This window comes from Pelodiscus sinensis, chromosome 2, assembly GCF_052426305.1.
Source record: "Pelodiscus sinensis isolate ZL-2025 chromosome 2, ASM5242630v1, whole genome shotgun sequence".
Lineage (NCBI taxonomy): Eukaryota > Metazoa > Chordata > Testudines > Trionychidae > Pelodiscus > Pelodiscus sinensis.
The window spans coordinates 35582960-35605399 of NC_143053.1; the positions used below are offsets into that span (position 1 = coordinate 35582960).

Below are 22440 nucleotides of genomic sequence, written 5' to 3' on the forward strand. Positions count from 1 at the left end.
ATTCTGAGATTGATATAGCAAGTAGGGTTGTTAGATAGCATGTAATTGAATAGTAGTGTAACCACATGAAATTTTAGCCATTACATGATGATTCAATAGCCCCTAGGGCAGGGCTGGCAGCCAGTACACGCCAACCCCACTCCCAGGGAACCCCCTGCCACCCCTCACAGCTGTGTCTCTATCAGAGGCAGCAGTGTGGGGTGGCAGGCGGGAACCAGTCTGTGAGGGGAGCCAGTTTTAAAAAATGGCTTCCTGCGATAATTGGCTCCCGCCCCGCACTGTTACCTCTGATACAGAAGCAGCAGCGTGGGGCAACTGTAGCCCTTGTCTGCGAGGGAGCCGAGTTCCCCATAGACAGAGGCTGCTGCCACGAAGCAGCCCCCCTGCTGCACACAACACCTCTATCTCCCCTTCCCCCCCCCCCCATGCTGCTGCCTCTATTAGAGGCAGCAATGCAGGGGGGATAAGTGGCACTGTGGAGCCGGTGGGGGGGGACGGGGAAACTGGCTTTTAAACCAGCGCCGCCAGCACTACGGATGTTAAATTTCAGTTAATCGGCTAATTGAGTAGTTGATGGAATTTCTATCAATTAGTCGTTAAGGAGGACACTCGCTACCCCGGCTGCGCCTCTCCCTTTGAAAGGTACAGGAGCCATGGGCGACTCGTGTACCTTTCGAAAGGAGAGAGGCAGCAGGTTCTCCTCTGCGCCTCTTGCTTTGAAATTTACAGGAGCCACAGGCAGCAGTCGGGACAGTGCAAGCCGGACTATTTCAGTCCCCACTCACATTATTTTCCCTCTGCCTCCCCTGCCCCCGGTGGAGATGGTGCTGGGGGGGGGGGGGAACTGGCATTTGCTTATTGGGTAGTCGACTAGTGGCTACATCCCTACCAAGTACCAGCTCCTGTCTGCCCCTCCGAACCCCACTGCCTCTGTAGGAGGCAGCAAGAGGGGGGAAGGTGGGTCTATGGAGCCGGTACGTGTCGGGAGCCTGCTTGAAAGCTGGCTCCCTGTGCAGCAGCATGGGTAGTGAGGGGGGCAGGCAGCTTTAAGCCAGTTCCTCATGGACACTGACTGCCACTGACACGGGCAGCAAGGGGGGAGGGAGCGCATGTAGTTGTCTGCATGTTGACAATCCCTAATAGCAGGTACCAATCAATGAATGCCAAGTTCTGTAACTCTGAAAAAAGATACATCACTTACTACTTAACCTGAAGACACTGAGATGCTTGTGTGTGCCTGGATAAATGTTTGTTCGGTTCCATGTTGATCAGTTCTCATTTCTTGCATCTGTTTTAACTTCTTAAATTATGTTCCATTGAATTGCTGTTCAGATTTTCCATGTGTTTAGCATATGTCTTGATCTTAGATGCCTCCCTTTAGTGATAACCTTACCTACAAGAGTAGGGATATAAGCTAGGTACTTCCTTTTGAAAGATCCTGTAATAGCTGTTATCTAAAGCAGGCAACCTATGTAAATATCAACACCAAGCAATATTTGCTTGAGATTAAGGCTGTCTTGGCCTGTTGTTCTAATATAGACTCCTGCAGGCCTTTTTTTTTTTTTTTTAAAACAATGAGGTGTAAAGCAAAGAAACTTTATTTAGTATGCAGTAGAGATTCTGTGATCCAGGAATACAAATGTGTATTCAGTATTATCTTCAGATAACTGTTTGCAGATAAGGTTACCCTTCCTCATTCTCCATAGTTGAGTCTAACCAGTTCTTACTTCCCATATTTCACTACCTCTTCTATACCTTGTGGGCTGCAGTCATCATCTGGTGGGTGAGAGACTTGGAATCTAGCCCTCCAGCAAAAGGACAGTAAAGATATCTCCCATCTGGACTGTAATTACCCCAAAAGCAAAATGCGTATCTTTCACACCTCAGTGATGCAGAGTTGCTCTGAAGCATGCCCTGAAACAGGAGCTTTCTCTCTAGCCTGTTGCAGAGAAGGCTTTGCATCTACAATTTTCTGCCCTGTCTGGGATTGGTAGTTCATTTTCCCTGTTTATACAGAGTTTCTCAATAACCTGTGTTCCCTGAGCTAAAGTGTTGTTTCTTGATTCTCCCCAGGCCCAGTCAGTAGTCATTCTGTTGATGCAGGGTGAAGGAGGCTTCGTTTGACCTAGCTTGCAGCCCTAAAATAAGCTCAAGTGCCTAGTGCGAGGTTTGACGCCTGCACCCTTACTGTATTGCCTCAAGCCTTTTCCTTCAGATGCTTGACACTAAGGTTCGTTCTGTTCTGTTCTGTTCACCTTCTTTCTGTATTCCATCTTTTAGGCTCTTTTTTGGGTAAAGAGACCAGAGAAAGGGACACTAGGTTGTTTCTATGGTGGAAAGACCAGGGAGAGACTGCCAAACTGACGCAAAAACGGCTCTCTTCTTATAGTCCAGCTATCACATAATATGCCTTGCCCAGCAGCAAACTCCAGGAGACTTCATCTGTCAGAACTCCTTTGTTTGAAAGGATTGAGGCCCAGTAAACAGTAGGATGGTATTGCCAAGTATTAAGAGCCATCATATTAGTCCCAGAACCTAAGCATAAGAAATCAAGATTTTGGCCCCAAAATGTCATACGATTGGTTTTAAACCTATATTAATGTTTTAGTTTTCTTCAAGATTCGTGTTCTCTAGTTTTTCTCCATAACCGTTAGGTATAAAAAATTAAAAAATAAGTAAATATAATCACAAGACCCTAAGGTGCTGGGGTTTTAAGAGAGATCCCAAATATATTTTGAAACTCAAAATAAAAATCACTTGGTTTGAGCATGCCAACTGCATAGCACATTTTGTTTTTTTCCATAGATTAAAGCTGCTGATTAACAATAAATTCTTTTGTCAAGAGGATATGTAAACCCTTAACAGAGGTTTTTTTTAATTCTCATGCTTCTGCTAGTGTAATCTCCTCTGTGGCCTTGGTGCCTCCAAACTTGCATCTTCAGGTTCGTCCCAGGTCAGTGATGAAATGACAGCAGCAATTAGAAATAAAAAAGCAATATGTAACAATTGGAAAAGGAAGGCTTCCCTTATCAATTCTTCTACACTACATCATTTGCAATTCCCCTTGTATTCTTTGAAATCAATGAAAATCGATGATTGTCAGGGCGAAGGACAATAAGGTGTTTTAAATTATATTATGAACAAAATCCTAGCAATCGTTGATAGACCTATGGAAATGATATAATTGTTGATGATGATGATGATGGGAGAAAATGAAGAAGTGCAAATATTTCCGTTCTGTATTTGGCAGAGATAATGCTTTCCAAGTACATTAGTAACTGTGAAAGAAAATGCCTTTGATAACTACATTTCAGTGAACGTTATCCAGGCCTGCTGGTGTCCTAAAAGAGTTGGCTGAGAGAATCTGTACTGCTAATGTTTTTTTTTCCTCAGTAAACCTTGAATATCAGGGAAATTCCAGAGGACTGGAAGAGTGCTAGTATTGTGCCAATATTAGAAAGGGAGGGGGGCAAATGGGATGACCTGGATAATGATAGGCTGGTTTCATGTGGTTACACAACTATTCAATTACAAGCTATCTAACATCCCTACCTGTTATAACAGTCTCAGAATGATGAGATCAGATTTCCCCCAGCAAATAAGGAAGATGAATATTCAGTAACCTATCCATAGTAGCTAAGAGCCAGTAAACCTATTCTTCCACAGTAGTTTGATTAGAACAACTAAAGTTCTAAGGTACTGATCACCAATTTATACTATTAGTCACTGTTGAAAATGTGGATTAGCACTAAATTAGTGCTACACAATTACCTTTATCAACCAAACTTGACATCTCAGAGATGAAACCCATGTTGACTAGCATTAATTATATTCATATCTTTTACTACTCAATCAGCTGAATCCAATATCAGGTTTTGCATTACTCTAGCTATATAGTGCTTATTTTTTAAATTATATAGTATTTATACAATGAAAAACTTGTTAAATATACTAGTATTTCTAGTTGAGTTCCTCATGGATTAGTAGTAGGCCCAATGCTATTCAACATTTTCATCAGTGACTAATAGTATGAAATAACTAATGATTAAACTTAATAAATTGCTGGACCCTACTTCCCTTAAAGGGCCAGACATTTTGTGTTGTATTCACAAGAACACAACCTGATAGCATCGTGGACATTGCAGGCACTGGCAAGTAGTAATCACTGCTAGTGACTGGCTAAGAACCTGAACCCATCCTATGAGTTGTCATCTTGTCTGCCCCGGCCAATTATGTGCCTTGTTCACCTGTCCTATCTTTTAGATTCTGCTATTCCTCCCTGTTCCACACACCCAAGCACCTCAGAAGTGCTGTCACTCTCAGGAGGGGTAGACTTTGCTTGGTCTCTTGAGGTCCAGGGTTATTCTGCCTTTGTGACTGTGTTGAACTGACGATTCCCTACAAGAGACTTGGATTATTCAGACTTCTACCCCAATGGCAGTGCCTCCTGGGAAGTGATTGGTAACCCACCCTAATAAGGGATATCCTAATTTTTTTAATAAGTACACAATTCTCAAATGTCCAAATCACACCAGTAAGCTTTATTAAACAATAAAAATTGTAAAGACAAAAAATGTCAGGAAGAAGATATACTAAATAAGTATATATGAACATGGCTAGATTTCTAAAATATCTGGACACCACTATTTGTAAAGGAATCTATAACCCTCTTTATTTTCTTTTGGTCACTTAATACAACCAACCACAAAGTCTCCCTGACTCTCATTATGTCATCCCCGTACCATTTCAGTTCTGCGTCCAGCTACTTGTACTTGTGTACGTTGAAGGCACTGTGGGCTGATAACCTTCTTGTCTGAGGGATCTGATGATCCACAGAGCTACCTGTGGATATCTTTTCAGCACCAAGGAATGGTCTGAATCCTTCTCTGCTGGGGTAACAATCTTAGCTATGAGATTTTTCTATTTTTCCTTCTGGATGTGATAACTGTCAGCGATCAGGCTGTCGCAGCCAGCTGAACTGCCTGTCCCTGCTCTCATGATGGCATGGCAGGCCCTATGGGAACACAGTTTGATGGAGTTTCCCAAATGAGAATTGGGGAAATTAGAGGGGGGAAAAGTCAGTCTGTGAGTGGAGCTGGATGGTCCTTTCCTCTCTAGTGCTCCATGTCAAATGAGATAGGGCCCTTTTCATGGTCACCTCAAAGGTGGGGCTACCTCCTACCAGCGTATTTCTCAACTATTTGCAGTGTTGTAGCTATGCTGACCCCAGGTTATTAGAGACAAGATGGATGTGGTAATATGTTTATTTTTATTTTACTTAAAAGAGCTCATGTAGATGGAAAGCATGTTTCCAATGTTCTCTCTAATCTTTTTCGATCCATGTGCAGAATAAATTGTGGTATGTGCACCAAGGCAAATACAAATGTGCACCACCAGTAGAAACAAAAACTAGCTGCAGGCGCTCTGCTAATCAGCTGTGTGGCATTGGAATCTCTTCTGAGCAGCTGCACAAGTGTACAATTTACAGGGAACACTGCTTGTTTCTCCCCTCCCCCCGCCCCCATGGAAGTTGATGCAATAAAAGATACTGCCTCAGCCACCTTGTCCATCTAAACCCATGGTGTCCAACCAGTTCTGAAACAGCAGCTACTATAATGGCTGCTACTATAATGGCTACTGCTGTAGTGAACTAGCCACACTCAACTGGCCAAATAGCCTCATGTGGCTAGCATATTAGACACCCTGGATCTAAACTGTCACCCCAGAGGGATATAGACCCATTTTCTCTCTTCCAATCAGCGCTCGCCTCTGTCTGGACATTTGGGGCTGTTAGTTTAGTTCCCTCCCTCCAGCCTCCTCTCTGCTCAAGAGAAGGTCACCTGATACCAGAGCAGCAACACTTCTGGGATGCAGTCTTCTATCCTGGATAAGTTTCAGCCTCTTATGGGAAGGAGGTGGGGACATTACAGCTGTAAGCTTTTTCTGGCAGGGGCTGTTACTTATTCCATGTTTGTATGGTGTGTAGCACAGTGGAGCCCAATTTGGCTGTAGCCTTTAAATTCTTCTACATTATAAATGTATGAGTTGTGTATTGGGATGGGCGGAGTGCAGAGCATATGTTGGAATAAACTGATGCATCAGGTTGTCTAGCTTTCAAAAGTTACAGGTTAACTTGTTTGTTTGTTTTATAAAAATTCTTTAGGGATTTGTGCCTGGTCTGTTTGGAACTTCACATGGAGCACTTCAGTTCATGGCATATGAGGAGCTGAAATTGAGATACAATAAACATAGAAACAGACTATTGGATACAAAATTGGTAAGCTGTCTTGAAATAGAAACATCTGTATATTATAGTATGAGAGTATATGGAATCCTGAACTGTATGTCTGGAATGCCTATCAGATGACAATGTACTGGTTTTGTAATTGCCACAAACTGCCAATTTTATTACTATTAATGTTATGGTAACTTTTTTTGGCAGATCACGTAGAGAAAATTTCAACTTTTAGAACAAATTACCTCATCACAAGCCCATCAGCACTGTTTTTACCTGTTGCGGAAATCCACTTACCATTTCTAGTTTTGGAGACTTGGGAAATCCTTTTTTCTTTTAATTAATTTGTATTTAATTAACTATAGTTTCACAAGTATAAACAAATACAAAAGTAACTATCCTAAAAGTATATTACAGATTACTTTCTTAGTATATTACTTAAGTATTATATTACGGTTGTGGTATAAAAGAGAACATCCAGTATTGATATTTTTACATCAAAATAAGTATCTCTAACACCAGTATTAATGTGTAATAAATATCAATACTTGTTGGACCTTGTAAGCCAGGGGTGGGGAATCTTTTTTTGGGTTGGGGACTGATGTCCTACAGAAAAATTAATTGGGGGACCACACACAAGTGAGAGGAACCAAAAAAAACCCCCTCACTGACGTGGCCCATGACTGAAAAGGAATAAGACACTGCCCCGCTTCCCCCCATTCCTCTTGTACACCAGAGCCATGGGGGGCCCAAGCTAATAGATTTTGTGTGTTCCAGTCCTGTGTGGGGTGAGGGGAGAGGGAATGGAGGGCCAGTGTGGGCTCCCCAATGCTTGGGGGGAGCCCTGAGCCTTGGGGACCGGATCCAGGCAAGCCAGCGGTTGCATCCGACTCCAGGCCTTAGGTTCTCCACCCCTGCTGAATACCCTTCTTAGAGAGAAAAAAACTTAATTACTGTTTTGTTTATGGTGTAGAAAGCACTTTGATTTCCAGCATTTTATTCAGTTGTTCATAATTTGACTTAAACTAACATTGGTAACTTTTGTTATAATTTTAGACTTCTTTAGAATACATTACCATGGCAGCACTGTCCAAAATATTTGCTGTGTCAGCAACGTACCCATATCAAGTAGTGCGAGCCCGACTTCAGGATCAACACAATAGGTACTCTGGAATGGTTGATGTTATTCGCAGGACTTGGAGGTAGGCACACAGAAGTAAAAATGTAGTTCTGTGAAAATGACATTACCTTAATTCCAGTATGTAGTCAGTGTTGTATCTGCTGACTTCAGTGGTGCGTTTTTATTACTGCTTTTTATTATAGGTTAGACATCCCTGGTCCAGCACCCTCGGGACCTGAGCTGTCCCAAACCAAGGAGTTTGCCAGACCAGGGGAAGTCAATGCTTCCCTGCTGGCTGTTCTGCTCCTGGGTTCCTCTCCATTGGGCTCCCTGCCTTGCCATTGGCCCAGCTAATGCTGACCTGGCACAGTCTCCCCACCCTACTTCCTGAACATTGACCCAAGATCCGTTGGGGTACCTGTATGGGACAGCCTGGCCACTGCCAGGAGTGCTGTCACATGGTGTTTTCCAGGGTTCCTGGTCTAGGGCCACCCAACCACTGCCAGCCCCGCTGCCACTGGGGGTTTCACGGCCGGGACTGCCCAGCCTGGACTCCCTGGGATTCCCCAGCTGTGCTTCAGCCCGGGGTTCCACAGCCAGTGCTGCCCGATCCGGCTCTGCTGCCATCAGGGATATCCTGGGGTTCCCAGCTGAGGCCGCTCTGCTGCCCCCAGCCCTACTGCCACAGGAGAGAGGGTCCCCAGCCAGGCCACCTGTCACCAGAAGCCCCACTATAGCTGGAGGTTCCCCAGCTGGGGCCAGATTCCCTGGCTGCCTGGCCTAGCTGATGCCAGAGGTTCTTTGGCCAGGATGGTGAGCTGCTACAGCACTTCAGTGAAAATGCCAACAAACCACTGGGAAGAGTGTCTCCCATCAGAGTAGTTATCCACCTCCCCAAGATGCAGTAGCTATATTGATGGGACAAGGTCTCCCATTGACATAGCAGTTTCTGCTCAGGGTTAGGTCAGTATAACTACATTACTCAGGAGTGTGGGTCTATATTGCCGTCCTGGATTTAGTTAAATCTATATAAACCCTCTAGTGGGTTGGCAGTGGTGTTTTGAAAGTCTAGCCCTTGATGACAATGAATACGTGTAAGACTGCATATTGAGGGTGGGGAAAGGCATCCTAGACTTCCACGTTTGTCTCAGTGATTATCATTCAGATGTGCTTAAAAATGCCCTTTTTCCCCACCAAAGGAAAGAAGGAGTTCATGGATTTTACAAAGGAATCATCCCTAATCTACTCAGAGTGACTCCTGCCTGCTGTATTACATTTGTAGTGTATGAAAAGGTATCTAATTTTTTGCTAAATTTTAGAAAAGAGAATGATTAAATTAAAGTGAGGCATTTGCATCAAGAGGAGTTTACTGTCCTTTTTTTTGAAACTTGTAATCCGTGAGATTGTTGTACAATACTTCTGTCTTGAGATTGTGAACTGCACCAGTAATCAGTGCAAGAATTTGAAGACCAAAACAATCCAAATGGACTTCTGTTCTACTGGAGCTGTCCTGCCCACTCTATTCCCTTCTTGTCTCTGAATCAGCAGCCTCTCTCTGCCTGAAACATCATCTCCATCCCAACCTTAAAACAGAACAGTGACTATATAAAAGCAGACTTGCAACAGCTCTGTCCGTCAATGAACTGATCTTTCTAAATCAGCTTTTCCTCTACAAAGCAAGAAGCTGATAATATCCAGGGTTAATTCAGTGGGGTTATAAGGACAACCTGCCACAACTTTTGATATCGTAGATCTGTCAAACACAGGGCCTCTCTTCAGTTGTCTCCCTGGGCAAAAGGGCCTCAGCGGGCAGGATCCAGCCCACCAAGCGAGTTGATCTGACCTGTGGAAGCCCTGCTACTCCCCCACCCCCAGGCCAATTAGGGTCTGGGGGTGGGGAAGTGCACTAAGTTTCCTTTGCCTTGCCAGGAGCACACAGCATTTCAAAGTGTCGCGTGCTCCTGGAAGGAGGCTTCACGTGCTTCCCCGCCCCCAGACCCTGATTGGCCTGGGGGTGGGGGAGCACTGAAAGTCTCTTCCCACTGCCAGGGGCATGGGTGCTTAGTGGAAAGAGGTAGATAAATGGGCTCCCCCAGACCAATCATGGTTTGGGGGTGGGAAAGCTCGAAGCATTCTTGCCCCACCCCTTCCGCTTGAGGCCCTGTCCCTTCTGGTGTGGCCTGGGGCCACTTCAGAAATTTTTGACGTGGCCCTGGGCAAAAAATTATTGCCCACCCCTGCCCTATAGTACACGTTTGAACACGTGGTGAGCTGGAGTTTTCTAAATCCCATCCATGTGTCATTTGTCAGGTTTCAGAATTATGAATGCCCTGATTTGCAGTTGTGCAAACTCTGGCTTACTGGAGAGATTGCACGGGGACTGCACCAACATTTAGAGTAACTTCACGGTACTGAGTGGCTGGAGAAAGGTGAGGAAAAGTACTGTTCACCCTGACCATTATATTAACATTTGCTAAACTCCCAACTTTAGTGTAATGTCCAAGGCATCTTGCAAATATTTTGTAGTACCAGGCCTAAATCATGCTGTTATGGACCATGTCTCCAGTTTTTCCTCTTAGAGGGAAAGGCAAATTTTAGCTCTTAGTTATGGAGAGTACATATAAACTCTATGTTGAGTTCACATTGAAGTCAGTGCACATGTACAGACACACAGACCTGTTTAACACACAGCTTGGCTGTTTTTGCACTAGTGTTTGTAAGTAACAGCAGTTTTCAAAGCCTTATTTTAAACATATATATTTCAAAATGTTGGTCTTATTTATTCAGAGTATTGCTTGAAATCACTGTGTAGAAATTCATGCATTTCTGCTGTCTTTCACTGTCCATTAGAGAACCTGCCTTTTATAAAAGGGAAAAAGCCATCTTGCCTTTTAGGATATTGATTGTCATAACGTCAGCACTGGGTCAGGATCAAGGTATATGCTTTTCAGAGTTAGCAGACATTAGTTATTCTTAACTGTGCATCAGGAAGATTTATTCCTGTATATACACCATGAAAACATTCAATTGTTTTGTACAAAGTATCAAATGAGAGGCAGGAAATATAAATGTTAATACAAGAATTATTCAGTTAAATAACTTGGAGCCCTGCAACTGATTTGCATTGTATATTGCTCAGGAAATTGATTATTCTGAAAGCTCACCCTTTGATAGCAAGCCAACCTAAACTTGGAGAAGTTCTTTACACATTAGAATTAATTTGGAGTAGAGGAATTGATTTCCTTTTTGTAAGCCTAGAATGAGAACATTGAAAAAGTTCAGATGTTTGAATTGAGAGTGCTCAAAATTTTAAGAGTGGTTCATACAGTCCTGAGAATATAAATATCTAAATTATGAAATTGCTGGCATTCAGCAGGGATGGGATACTCTTTGGGTGCCATTTTTGGGTCAAAACCCAAATTTAAGCTGTGCAGATTTTTTTTTATTCTAGAGAAAACTAGTCTCTACATTTCTGCATGTCATACATGCTTTTGTGACTTTTCCTTTGGTTTGTGTCCTTAATGTAAAATGTGAGTTTTTAACGACATAGCATTTTTTAAATTGTACTAATACAAGAACCCCATTTTTGTGGGTACTGTGCACTTGGGAGTGAATACTTGGAATGCTACAGTTAGCTATGAGAAATGCTTGAATGATCAGTGTGGTTATTTTCTTTATCTAGTTTTACAAGACTGAACACATCATTTTTGTAGCACGATTGGCTTCTGCTACTTGCAAAACTATTCTGAAGGTCATGTAGTGTGAAGTATTTACACCCACTTTTAAATACTTATTTTTTCCATTTTGTGCTGCTAAATTATAATTATCTTAACAGCAAATTAGGTGGTGACTGACTAAGAAGACTATGATGTAAACTACTTTGTTGGGGAAATGAAATACCTTAATTAAGGTAAATCAATGTTTGCTGCAGTAAAATTGTCCACTGTATTCACCATTATTAGTCTTTTTTGACCTTCATACTAAAAAGAAATTGGGTGTTGAGAATCTCTTAATGAGTTATTTAACTTACTGCAGGGGAAGAGTGCTCAAATGGTATGGTGCAAACATAATCTTTAAACTGCAATTTGATGTTTACTGTTGGCCTGGATCTGACACTCTGACATTAATGAAAGATGAATCAACTATAGTAAAGTTGAATAATCTGGTGCTACAGTAGTATAATCAGGTTCATATAATGTGACTTAATGCTTTTGAGTAATGATCTTGAAATCTAAAATGAAGAATGTCTAGTATTTTCCCCATAGTTGTTACTTTCATGTCTAATTGTTAAGCTACTCTAAAACACATGTTCATAACAGCCATGTAAAAACCCTTTGCATTTTGTTGTCAATAAATTAGCCTGGATTTTTGGCTCTCTTTGTAAAATGTCTTATTTATTTAACAGATATAAAAAGATTTAATCTACAGTTTTTACAATGGTAGATATTGAGTGTATAATAAAATTATTGGACGACCGTTACTAATGTTTGTTCTAAAACTATGGTACGAAAACTTGCCAGGTATATTTAAGGGTTATGTGGCTACATGTTTAACACTTAAGCTGGAAAAATTCAACGAGGGTGCTTGTAACCACGTTTGTCCATTCTGGCCAGATGCTTACAAAGCTTTACAGAAATATTAAATTTCAAAATACATTGTACAAAATGTGTATAAAAATTGATATGAGGGCTTGGGAACAATGGAGGTTATAAAGCAACTTGGAAAAAAAACTTCTATTTTGGCAGCTCTTCAATGATGATACGAGAAACTGAATTCCATCCGGTAGAAGCATCACCTCTTGGGTAATCTGCACAAGTACCAACCCAGATAGCAACATCCACCAAACCAGCATTGATTCCTTCGCACAGACCTTCAACTGTTTAAAGACAAACATGTTATTTCAAATAATTAATATCACTTATTTCACTGATTTTTTTTTCTCATATCCTGACTTAGTTAATATGCCAAAGAACACCAGTTTAGTGTAACTCTGTAGAAACTGCATTAATTAGGGTTAGTATGTTGCTACTGTTTAAATCTTCGGGGGAGGAGGGAGCAGGTATTGTATTCTACCAAGGGCCTCGGTATAAACTAACTGATTTTTAATGATCTTCTGCTATAGGAGTAGTTTTTAACCAGACACAGTTTCTTGTTTCTGTTCACTTTTTCAACAGTCCTCATTGCAATGGTAGTGCTAATCAGAGACATGAATTCAATGGTAACAAACCCATTCTGATGCTCTGTGGCCATAGTACAAGTTTTTAATGGATTTTCTTGTTATGTGGAGAAATATTATCCTGGGGAATGAGACCAGATAGTCAGAGGCCTTCTGTCATAGGCAAAGAGCTGAGCTGCTAGCTTCCCCATACCCTATGGCCTTTTACCAGCAAAAGATGTCTTCCTGTGAAATCTTGTGGTCTATTCTGCCGCTGTGTGGTGAATATTCTCTGTACTGCAGCATCTGGTTTTATATACATATCTCTCACTATATGGCTATAGGAGCTTCAGGGGGGGGTAGCCAAGTTGGTCTGTTACAGAAAACAAACAGCAAGCAAGTGAGCTTTCGTGGGCACAGCCATCTGTGGGCACGGTCGACTGAAGAAGTGGGCTGTGCCCATGAAAGCTCATGATACCATCTACATGTTTTATTAGTCTATAAAGTGCCACCAGACCATTTGCTTCCTGTTTCTTTTTTATATGGCTATAGTCAGAGCTTGACAAACCACGGTGAGAGCTACTCGCCAGGCCTGAACCGCTCATGCGCCAGACCGACATCGCGCATGCGCGCAGCGCTGTTAAATGGGGCTCACGGAGCGACCGGCTGAAATCTACTCACCATGGGCAAGTAGCCCTGGCTATAGTTCAAGGTATAAAGGGGGTATGTGGTATAGGCATTTGTTTACTGGTTACTCCCATTTTCCCTATGTTCAATATTAAAAGATCAATAAGAAGCGTTGTGATTTGCCCTTTTCTTCAAAGATGGCTTCATGTAAGATGTAGGTAACTTTTAACATGATAGGTTTCACTGGTGAAGATGGGTGTATATGGGGAAATTCCTGCAGAAATTAGCCTTGTATGCAAAATTATTGGGAAGACAGTTCCATTCCTGATGTACAAAACTTTACAAAAGACAACACATGTCCAAGATGACACTGGTATTCCAGTCTTACCAAAGCACGATGCTATTTAGTTATACTGCAGTTGCCACACACATCTTTTGTATCTTGAATCATATTAAAGCTTGAGGGAGGGGGGTTGAATGTACTTAAAGTGACATTAAATCTAGTAAAATCATAAACATTGAGTGGTAATAAACCCAAAGCCACAAAAAATGCAGTTACTATATTTTTAATACTGGTACTGAATTCTGACAAAGGTGTGAAAAATCAGCAACTAGCAACTGTACTTCTGCCTCCCCTTTATGAGCCCTGGACTTCTAAATGAAGATTCGTGTGAGGTTCCCTGAGTCACTGTTACCTTCTTCTTGAATGCCATTTTTGAGCACATAGCTTTGACATACATACCTGAAGAAGTGCGATGTATGTTAATAGTTGAATTCAGCTCTGGGCTTCCTTGGTCTAAATAAACTATGGCTTCAATTGGAAGTGGCCCAGAGCATTCTGCTCCATTAAATGTAAAATACCAACGCTGGCAACATGCATTTTTGCATTTGAGTCGAAGTGATCCACTGAAGAGTACTCTTAGAGCACTATTAGAGCGCATCTTTGTGAATGTACATTCCTAAGGAAAATAAGAACAAATTGTTGGCTGTGACTTTTGAATCCACTTACTAATTATATTTTAAAAATATATTAATCTCCTTCACTGTTCCTCTCTTTCCCCCCCCCCTTCATTCTTCTGCCTTTTTTTTAAGCATGTTGGCAAATAAGTCAATGCCACAAGACAGTGATTGATCTGTGTTCCAAACACCCCAAAAGATGGGTGAAGTTAAGATCTTCTATTTTAATAGACAATATATGCTGTCAAGCTAGGTATCTAAATATCTTTGGGGTTTTCCCTTCCCCCTTCTTTTTCAAACTCCCTTGCAGGAGAGGATAGTGTTACCAGCTCTCACAGTCCACACTTGGCACAAAAGGTTAGCCAGGAGAGGTTGATGGAAAGATGACAATCTACCTTGATGCTGTACAGGATGGATAAATTTATTTTTTTATAATTAATAAGGATTATTTAAATCAGATTTTCAAAATTTAAAATATTTGCTTTTAAAAGTTAATTAAACTTATGACCAGTTTTATTAAAGCCTTAACTTATTTTTAAAAAGCATCCAGCTACCGGTACTGGCTCAGCATATAGACACTAGAGTTTGCTGCAGTGTTAAACCATCCTGTGACAGCAGTAGCCTTTTCTGAAGGTACAGAATATTTTCATTACAGTGTATTTAACTAGTTCAATTCACTGATTTGTTTGAAAGTTAAGAAGCTGATTAGGAGTTAGAAAAAGCAGAAAACCTGTTTTCCTTTTCCAGTTTATGAAAAAGGAAATGGTCTCAGAAGATATCACCTAGTTCTAAAATTTTGAAGGACATGACAACTAGAAATAATCACGTCAACAACAACAGGTAAATGGAAAGCATGTTTTTGGGGGTGAGGGTGTGTGCGTGCGCTCCCTATTCTAGTTTTATTTAATAAAATGTGTGAATGTATTACTTGAATTCCCATTTCCATTCAGGTAAAGTTTAAAATCACAAGTAAAAAAAAATCTTGTAATAAGAAATACACCATTATTTCTGACAATGTAAAAATTAAAAATCTGAATAAATAAAAATTATGCTGTATAATTTCTTACATGTAAATAGCAAAATTATAAAATTTCATGTAAATAGTATATTTAGTTGCCAATTAACACATTTTAATGGTTACCCACCACTCAGAATAAACTTTTAGCAATGAGACTCAATAGTATAAAAATCAAACACACTAAAATCAATTATTGAAATCAAGATTTCCTGCCTGCTGGTTAATATCTTGATTAAAACTGGTGACTTAAAGTGAGTCCAGTCTGATGCTTCTCCACCTACCCCTTGCTGAATATTTTGCTGATTGGGCCCACTATGGGGCAGTTCTAGAGTAAATGGAAATTCAGATATTTATGGTATCTATTAAGTTGATTCTCAACACTGTGGCTGCAACTGTACTAGTTAAACAAAGTAAGGGTGCCAATTTCAGGCTTGACATGTAGCTGCTACAGGTCTGGGATTTTTTTTTCTTCCCAGTTATCTTCTGAATCTATGAATAGTTCCATTTTTTTCTCATTTTAAAATTTCATACTTGGAGGCCTGTAATAAGTACCATAATATTTTTATTGAACTGGTTAGGATTTGTCAGTGCTGCACCAATCTCAACAGTAAGTTAGCCAGTTACTTTTACAGTCCATGTAGGAAAAACCTTGCTTCCATTTCTGTTTCTGAATACAGGTTTGCTGTATGTACCCAGAACAGCACAGCTCTTTCACCTGAAGCTTTATTATTGAAATAAGCTACCTGGAGTGTCCAAACAGTTATTACATATAACAGAAATGGGCCTGAACTAAAAGTCTAGATGGGATCAACCTTAAGAACAGCCATACTGGGTCAGATCCAGTATCCTGTGTTCTGACAGTGGCCAATGCCAGATGCCCCAAAGGGAGTGAACAGAACAGGTAATCCTCTAGTGGTTCCTCTCCTGTCACCCATTTACAGCCTGTGACAAACAGGCACCATTCCTATCCATCCTGGAGAATAAGTATTGATGGACCTAACCTGCATAAATTTATCTAGCTCTTTTTTGAACCTTGTTAAAGAACCTTGAATGTTGAAGAAAGTTTCCATCAGTATTTTGTTGTGAATCCATCAATAGATGTGTCTACACAGTAGCGTGTAGTCTGAAATAAGCTACACAATTTGAGCTATGCAAATTGTGTAGCTTATATCAAGATACCCTGTTTAGAAATTTTGGTGCTGACTAAATAGTGCTAATTTCAAAATAGAGTGCTATTCCGACGAGTCCCTTAATCCTTGTGCAATGAGCTTTACAGGATGTTGGAATAATAAGCCCATTATTTCGAATGTATTTTGAAATAAAGGGCTTCCTGTTAAGATGTGCAGAATGCTATTTCAGGATAAAGGATATTATCCCAAAATAGTGCTGCTGTGTAGATGTACCCAATTATCTGCTGTGATGTTGCTTTAACATCAGATTGCAGCGTCATGGATGATTACTTACTGCAATTTTCCCAAGATCTATGCCATAATTCAGTGCACTCCATGAACACTGTTTAAAGTTGGGTGTCCAAGACTCTTCAAAGCTTTCTCGCATACATTCTCCTTTTTCTCCTTTCAGTCCATCCCGACCAGGGATTCCAGGTGTCCCAGGGATTCCATTGATTCCAGGGTTTCCATCTCGTCCAGGAACACCACCTGGTCCTTGTAAACACATTCCATTATACTGGAAAAAAAAAACATTTTTCACACTTCGTGTATTGATTCTAAGGCTCAAAAGCAATATTGCTTACTTTGTAGAAGTACTTCTATAAAAAGCCATAAAAATTCCTTTATTAGGAAAGAGTGACAAGAAATGACATTGCTTCTCAAACAGTAACAATTAAATGAATGTGTTAAAACTGGCATTTGAATTTGCTATTATTGGGGCAGGATGGTAGTTCATTAATAGAAAATACTCGTATGTGCTAACTACAAAATGACATGGAAAAGTGTATAACAATGCAATGGAAATACAATAATAATTGCAAAAATGTTCCCCAGATTACAATATTAATATTGTCAATTGTAGGCCTCAAACTATGATAGTATTTGCTTTAACATTTTAGGTACACTATTCTATTAACAGTGTAAACATAACATTTAGTAGAGAAGATGATGAAATCCTAATAGGGTTATTTCTTCTCTCCGCCCACTTCCAAACCCTGAACAATTCTTAGGACCGATAGTTGTGCAGGGTGGACCCCACACAGTGTCATCTGTCTCCTATGCATGCAAATTGGGAGTAATAAGTCCAGGGAGGAAACAATGTGGGGGTGCAGGCAAAGCCAGGAGAAGCATACCTAGAAGCTACAAAAAGAACCTTCAGACACTGCTGGTGTCCACTACATTTTTTTTATCCTGAACATTCTTTCCCATCTGCTGACAAGGTGCTTATTCCAATCCTCACCCCTCCATAGGGAAGGGCAATAGGAGTCACCTAATCTCTCATGCTTTTTTCAACTTCTGTCTCATGCTTATTTCCCTCCCTTGTGTTCTTTTGTTCAGCCAATCCCCATCCACCAAACCCAAAAACACAGACAATGGAAAGAGAATTATGCAACTAACATGACACCTTCAAATCATAACATAGTTCCTTCTGCTTGTGTGTTACATTCCTTCTTCACTTCCTTTTGTCTTACTTGTCTATTTAGTTTATAAACTCTTCAGGGCAGGGACTGTCTCAGCCTATATTTGAATAAAGCAGCAGTTCCCAACCTTTTCCAGATGGGGACCCATTTTGACAATTCAGGAAGACTTGGTGACCCAAGGCAATTCAAAAATGGGGGGAGGAGAGAGGGCAGACGTACCTGGGGAGACACTTGGTGACCTTTTTGAAACTTAATGGCGACCCATATTTGGGTCCCAGCCTATAGGCTGGGAAACCCTGGAATAGAGTTTAGCATTAGAGGGCCCCAATCTCAGCGTAACAAGAACCATGACAGTAAAACATAAGGCCCAATGACTATTAAGTGTGGTCTCAGAGGCATCTAGAAAACTAATAAGCAAGACACAATTATATAAAGACATTTTCATTTCTTACAGTACTAATTTATTTGATACATTTTGCGTTTAATATTGAATCTGGTTGTAATGTCTGGTTCTGATTTCTTAATATGACAGATGAATAGAAAAAATAATACGCAAGTTTAACTTAGTAAAATTTGGGAGTACTCAGCTCTTTACAGGATTGGGCCCCCTACCTAGAACGTGTGAGAAGAATGTTCTTACAACTAAAATATGCTGTTTAGCTATTCTTTGCTTTAAATCTGTGCCTCTCAACCTTACCCCTTTGAGGAGTCTGATTTGTCTTATATACCCCGAAGTGTCACCTCAGTCTCAGAAACTAACAGCCTACAAAATTAGACATAAAAATACAAAAGTATTACAGCATACTATTACTGAAAAATGTCTTGCTTATTTTTACCATCTCTCTCTTTCTCCATATATAAAAAATTTTTCCTGCATCCCTCCGTCCACCTCTGTCAGATGGTGGGGGTAAAGGGGATATAGAAATGGAAGAAGGAGGTGGGGGAGGGATATGTAGTATGGGGTGGAGAGGGAAGAGTTAGGGAGGATGGGTGGTTGTAGGAACTGAGGTAAGGGGATGGGGATGTAGGAATGGAGGTTGTAGTTGGGGATAGGGATGGAAGGAGGAGGGTGAGCTGTTGGGGCATGGAGCTCTGGGACAAGGTCTAGCGCCCCAGATTACCAGGCTCTCTTCCCATGTGACCCAAATCTAGTTCTCAGTAGAGCGCAGGCATGTAAAGCTGGGGGCGCCCCCATGGTTCCATGTCTCTCCATTGTGCCTTGTCTGCACAGAGCATGTCTCAGCCTTGCAGCAGGAGCTCGTCTGCCAGCTGGAAGGGCACATCTGGAGCGCTGCCACCCAGCAAAGATGGGCAGTAACCGAGAAGATCTAATCAAACCACGAGGTACAGGGTGATCGGTAGTATCTAAGTAGCATCAGAGGGTGGTAACCTGACACAGCAGGAGAGACGTGTAATTTGCTTGTACCTGTATATAAAGTGGTGTCTTGGGGAGACAGTCTGAGGGGGCAGTGGGAGCTTCCCACTGATTAAGCTGAGTCCATTGTTACGGGGTACATATAAGTAGTGGTTTGATAGAGTCACTGACAACTATTACTGTACAGTGCTTAACAATAAACCTGGCATCTTAGATCCTTATCTGATTTGTGGTCTTTGGGGGCTTTCTTGGAGTCTGCTGGATTGACTACTTGCGCAAGTCAACAGGGCACACTTGATGGCACAGGAGGCCTGTCAGGACACCACAACAGTAAATCCTGATTTACTACATCAGTGACCTACTACATTGGTAACCTTACTACACTGGGCTCAGTGCAAAATTAATAGGCTTTCTGGCCACAAAAGCGATCGGCGAAAAGGGGGTTGGTGAGCATAGCAAGCCTGGGGCACAGCCCCTCAGTAATTATAAAATAAATCAATTGGAATATAAAGAATGTACTTATATTTCAGTGTATAGTTTATAGAACAATATCAACAAAATTTTACAGTATGAAATTTTAGTTTGTACTGACTTTACTAGTGCTTTTTATGCAGAATGTTGTAAAACTATGTAAATAGATGAGTTGATAAATCCCTGTTTGAGCATATTTTAACTGATCTGGACATTTTAGTTTTAGATTCCATCAGGGGGCAGCACTAGCCAAAAAGAGGTTGCTCTATAGAGATTTAACATTAAAGACATTTTGAATAGACCCAGAGATGGTGATTTAAACATTGCAGACGCAGCAACTCCCCTATGCAAAAGAATTACACGGTCTTTAGTCTCCTCTTCAGCCAAATGAATCTGTACTGACCAGATCACTTTTTTTCAAATATGCTTTTGAAGTAAAACGAACATCTGGTTGCAAAATGACAATGTAGTGTCTGTTGAAGCAAGGCAGCCGTTTGTCATGTTTATGGTTCTACTTTTGAAGGACTCTGTGTTAAAGTCATTTTAGCTGACACAGTATATCCTATGTTTCCTTAGCTTCCACTAAGTCATCTGAGTTACAGATCTCAGCCAGCCAAGGCTGAAAAGCAGAATGTTGTGTCAGGCAAATATTCAAAATGAAGGGTACAAAAACCATTTGCTCACAGACAGCTTAAGATACAAGATTTAACACCTTTAATTTCCCATTACCTCATTATTCCTTATATTCAAAAAATGTTAAATAATGAAAGTGAGATGGCATCAAAGCTGCATGGAACACAGATGGCTTTCAGACTAAAACCAATGATAGCCCTCACATTGAAGTATATATGGTCGATATACATGTGCTGATAATGCTATCAATGTACCAAAAACAGCAGCATCCTCTCCATCCTAAAGAAAATAAAATTGTTAGTGAGTATGTCCCTGCAAAGACTTGCCTTAGTCTGGAGGGAAGAAAACAGCATGTTACTCTATAGCCTTCATTGAATTATAATTGGTAGTTACAATGAAACAGAATCTAGAAATGTGCCATGTATAAACACCAATGTGAATTTGTTTACATGGGAACACGGCATTTAATATAATAAGAGTTTTGCAATGTTTGTAGATTTTTAGCTTTAAAGTAACCTTTTAGCTTTATCTTGTCCTTTATTTACTATTCTAAGTTAGTTAATTAGGGCTTAAAATTTCAGTTTTGCTTGGATGAAGTAAGGAAGAATAGCAGTTCATAGTCCACTCTTTTAGTCCAGCCACATTAAATTGGCCTTGCTTCCTCCTGCGGACATGACTGGAGAGAAGGGTATGTATTACTTTAACCACAGACTCCAGACTCTGCTATGTACAAATCTGAAGAAACACCATCTGCCTCTGGAAATAAATATCTTCCATGAAGACAAATCCATTTGATATCATTTCCCTGCATCATCACAATCAGTGAGCAATATAATGCAGAAAAGAAGAAAAAATCAAATTATTCATCCTCCCCAGCATATGACCCAGCATAACTGAGACTATGTTCACATCTTTAAGTTACAACTGGGTTTGGGAGGAGGACTGTCCTGGTTGGCAGAAAGAGCTGTTCTCCCAGCAATGGACACGTTGCAGAGACCGGACCCCAGAGCTGGACTAGCCCTCCCTGGGATAGAGAGGACTGGGTGGGAACGAAGAAGCAGCAGGGAAGATTCTCACTTGTTACTTTCCCCTCAGATCCACCACATCTCCCTAACCTTGTCCAGCAGCTCCCCCACTTCAGAACTCTCTGTCCCCAGGCCCACACTCCAGCCGCTCCCCAAGGCCCCTATGGCCCCAAGCCCCGCTCCAGCCTCCTGCCATCCCGCCCTGCCCGTCCCATACCCCTAGCCCCATCCCATGCCCTCCCCGGCCCCTATTTCCGAGCCGCGGCCGGACTCACCACGTCCACCACCTCCTTCTGGCGCAGCAGCTTGTGCTTCCCTTTCGGGCTCTCCGACTCCCCGAGCGGCGGGGCAAGCAGCAGCAGCGCGGGCAGCAGCAGCCAGGCGGCGGCGGCGCGCGGGCAGCGCATGGTGCGGGGCTGGGCTCGCGGAGCCGGGCAGGGAGGCCGCGCAGGCTGGGAGCGGAGGGGGCGGTGAGTCAGTGTCTGCAGCGTCCCGCGGCAGCGCGCTGCATGAATGAGCCTTTCACAGACCCGCGCCGCAGCTGCTTCCCTGGGGACGCCAGGAATTTCCAGCCTCTCTGCAACGCGGCAGAGCGACTCCCACCCGGCAGCCAGGCCAGAGCCACAGGCCGCCGGGTCCCGCCCCTGCTCGGCCCGCCACAGGCCCAGGGCAGCCGGCACCTCGGGGCGCGGGCTGCCACTGACCCTGAGCACTGGCACCAGTCACAGCCTGGACCGCCTGAGCCCCGCACCCTGCGCTCCCTGGGTCCCCCGACGGCTGTACCGCCTGAGCCCCGCACCCTGGGTCCCCCCGACGGCTGTACCGCCTGTGCCCCGCTCCCTGGGTCCCCCGACGGCTGTACCGCCTGAGCCCCGCACCCCGCGCTCCCTGGGTCCCCCGACGGCTGTACCGCCTGAGCTCCGCACCCCGCGCTCCCTGGGTCCCCCCGACGGCTGTACCGCCTGAGCCCCGCACCCCGCGCTCCCTGGGTCCCCCGACGGCTGCACCGCCTGTGCCCCGCACCCTGCGCTCCCTGGGTCCCCCCGACGGCTGTACCGCCTGAGCCCCGCACCCCGCGCTCCCTGGGTCCCCCGACGGCTGTACCGCCTGTGCCCCGCACCCTGCGCTCCCTGGGTCCCCCGACGGCTGTACCGCCTGAGCCCCGCACCCCGCGCTCCCTGGGTCCCCCGACGGCTGTACCGCCTGAGCCCGGCACCCCGCGCTCCCTGGGTCC

General features: G+C 42.7%; 2 protein-coding genes across 3 annotated transcripts in view; one reads left to right on the plus strand and one right to left on the minus strand.

Annotated features, from left to right (window-relative positions):
• Positions 1-11728, plus strand: part of SLC25A32 (solute carrier family 25 member 32) — a 26502-nt gene extending 14774 nt beyond the window's left edge. The window contains exons 5-8 of one of the 2 annotated variants that reach the window (XM_075920244.2): positions 6164-6277; positions 7292-7437; positions 8555-8648; positions 9666-11728. In XM_075920244.2, coding sequence (XP_075776359.2) covers positions 6164-6277; positions 7292-7437; positions 8555-8648; positions 9666-9680 — 369 coding nt within the window. In that variant the 3' untranslated portion in view covers positions 9681-11728. Of the gene's footprint in view, positions 1-6163; positions 6278-7291; positions 7438-8554 lie in introns of both variants that reach the window. The other variant, XM_075920243.2, reaches the window with a different exon arrangement.
• CTHRC1 (collagen triple helix repeat containing 1) lies at positions 11729-21839 on the minus strand. The gene is made up of 4 exons (XM_006122394.5): positions 21482-21839; positions 16577-16798; positions 13880-14096; positions 11729-12231 (listed from the first exon to the last, which is right to left on the minus strand). Exons 1-4 carry the CDS (start codon positions 21611-21613, stop codon positions 12089-12091), a joined length of 714 nt encoding a protein of 237 aa, XP_006122456.3. The 5' UTR covers positions 21614-21839; the 3' UTR covers positions 11729-12088.
• Positions 21840-22440: the final 601 nt, after the last annotated feature.

Bases quoted from the DNA above. Each gene is read 5' to 3' on its own strand.
- CTHRC1 (XM_006122394.5), bottom strand. From the start codon at position 21,613: ATGCGCTGCCCGCGCGCCGCCGCCGCCTGGCTGCTGCTGCCCGCGCTG. The intron at 16,799-21,481 runs GTGAGTCCGGCC...TTTTTTTTCCAG, and splicing joins AGAAGGAGGTGGTGGACGTG to TATAATGGAATGTGTTTACA. The intron at 14,097-16,576 runs GTAAGTAATCAT...TATTTTCCTTAG, and splicing joins TAGATCTTGGGAAAATTGCA to GAATGTACATTCACAAAGAT.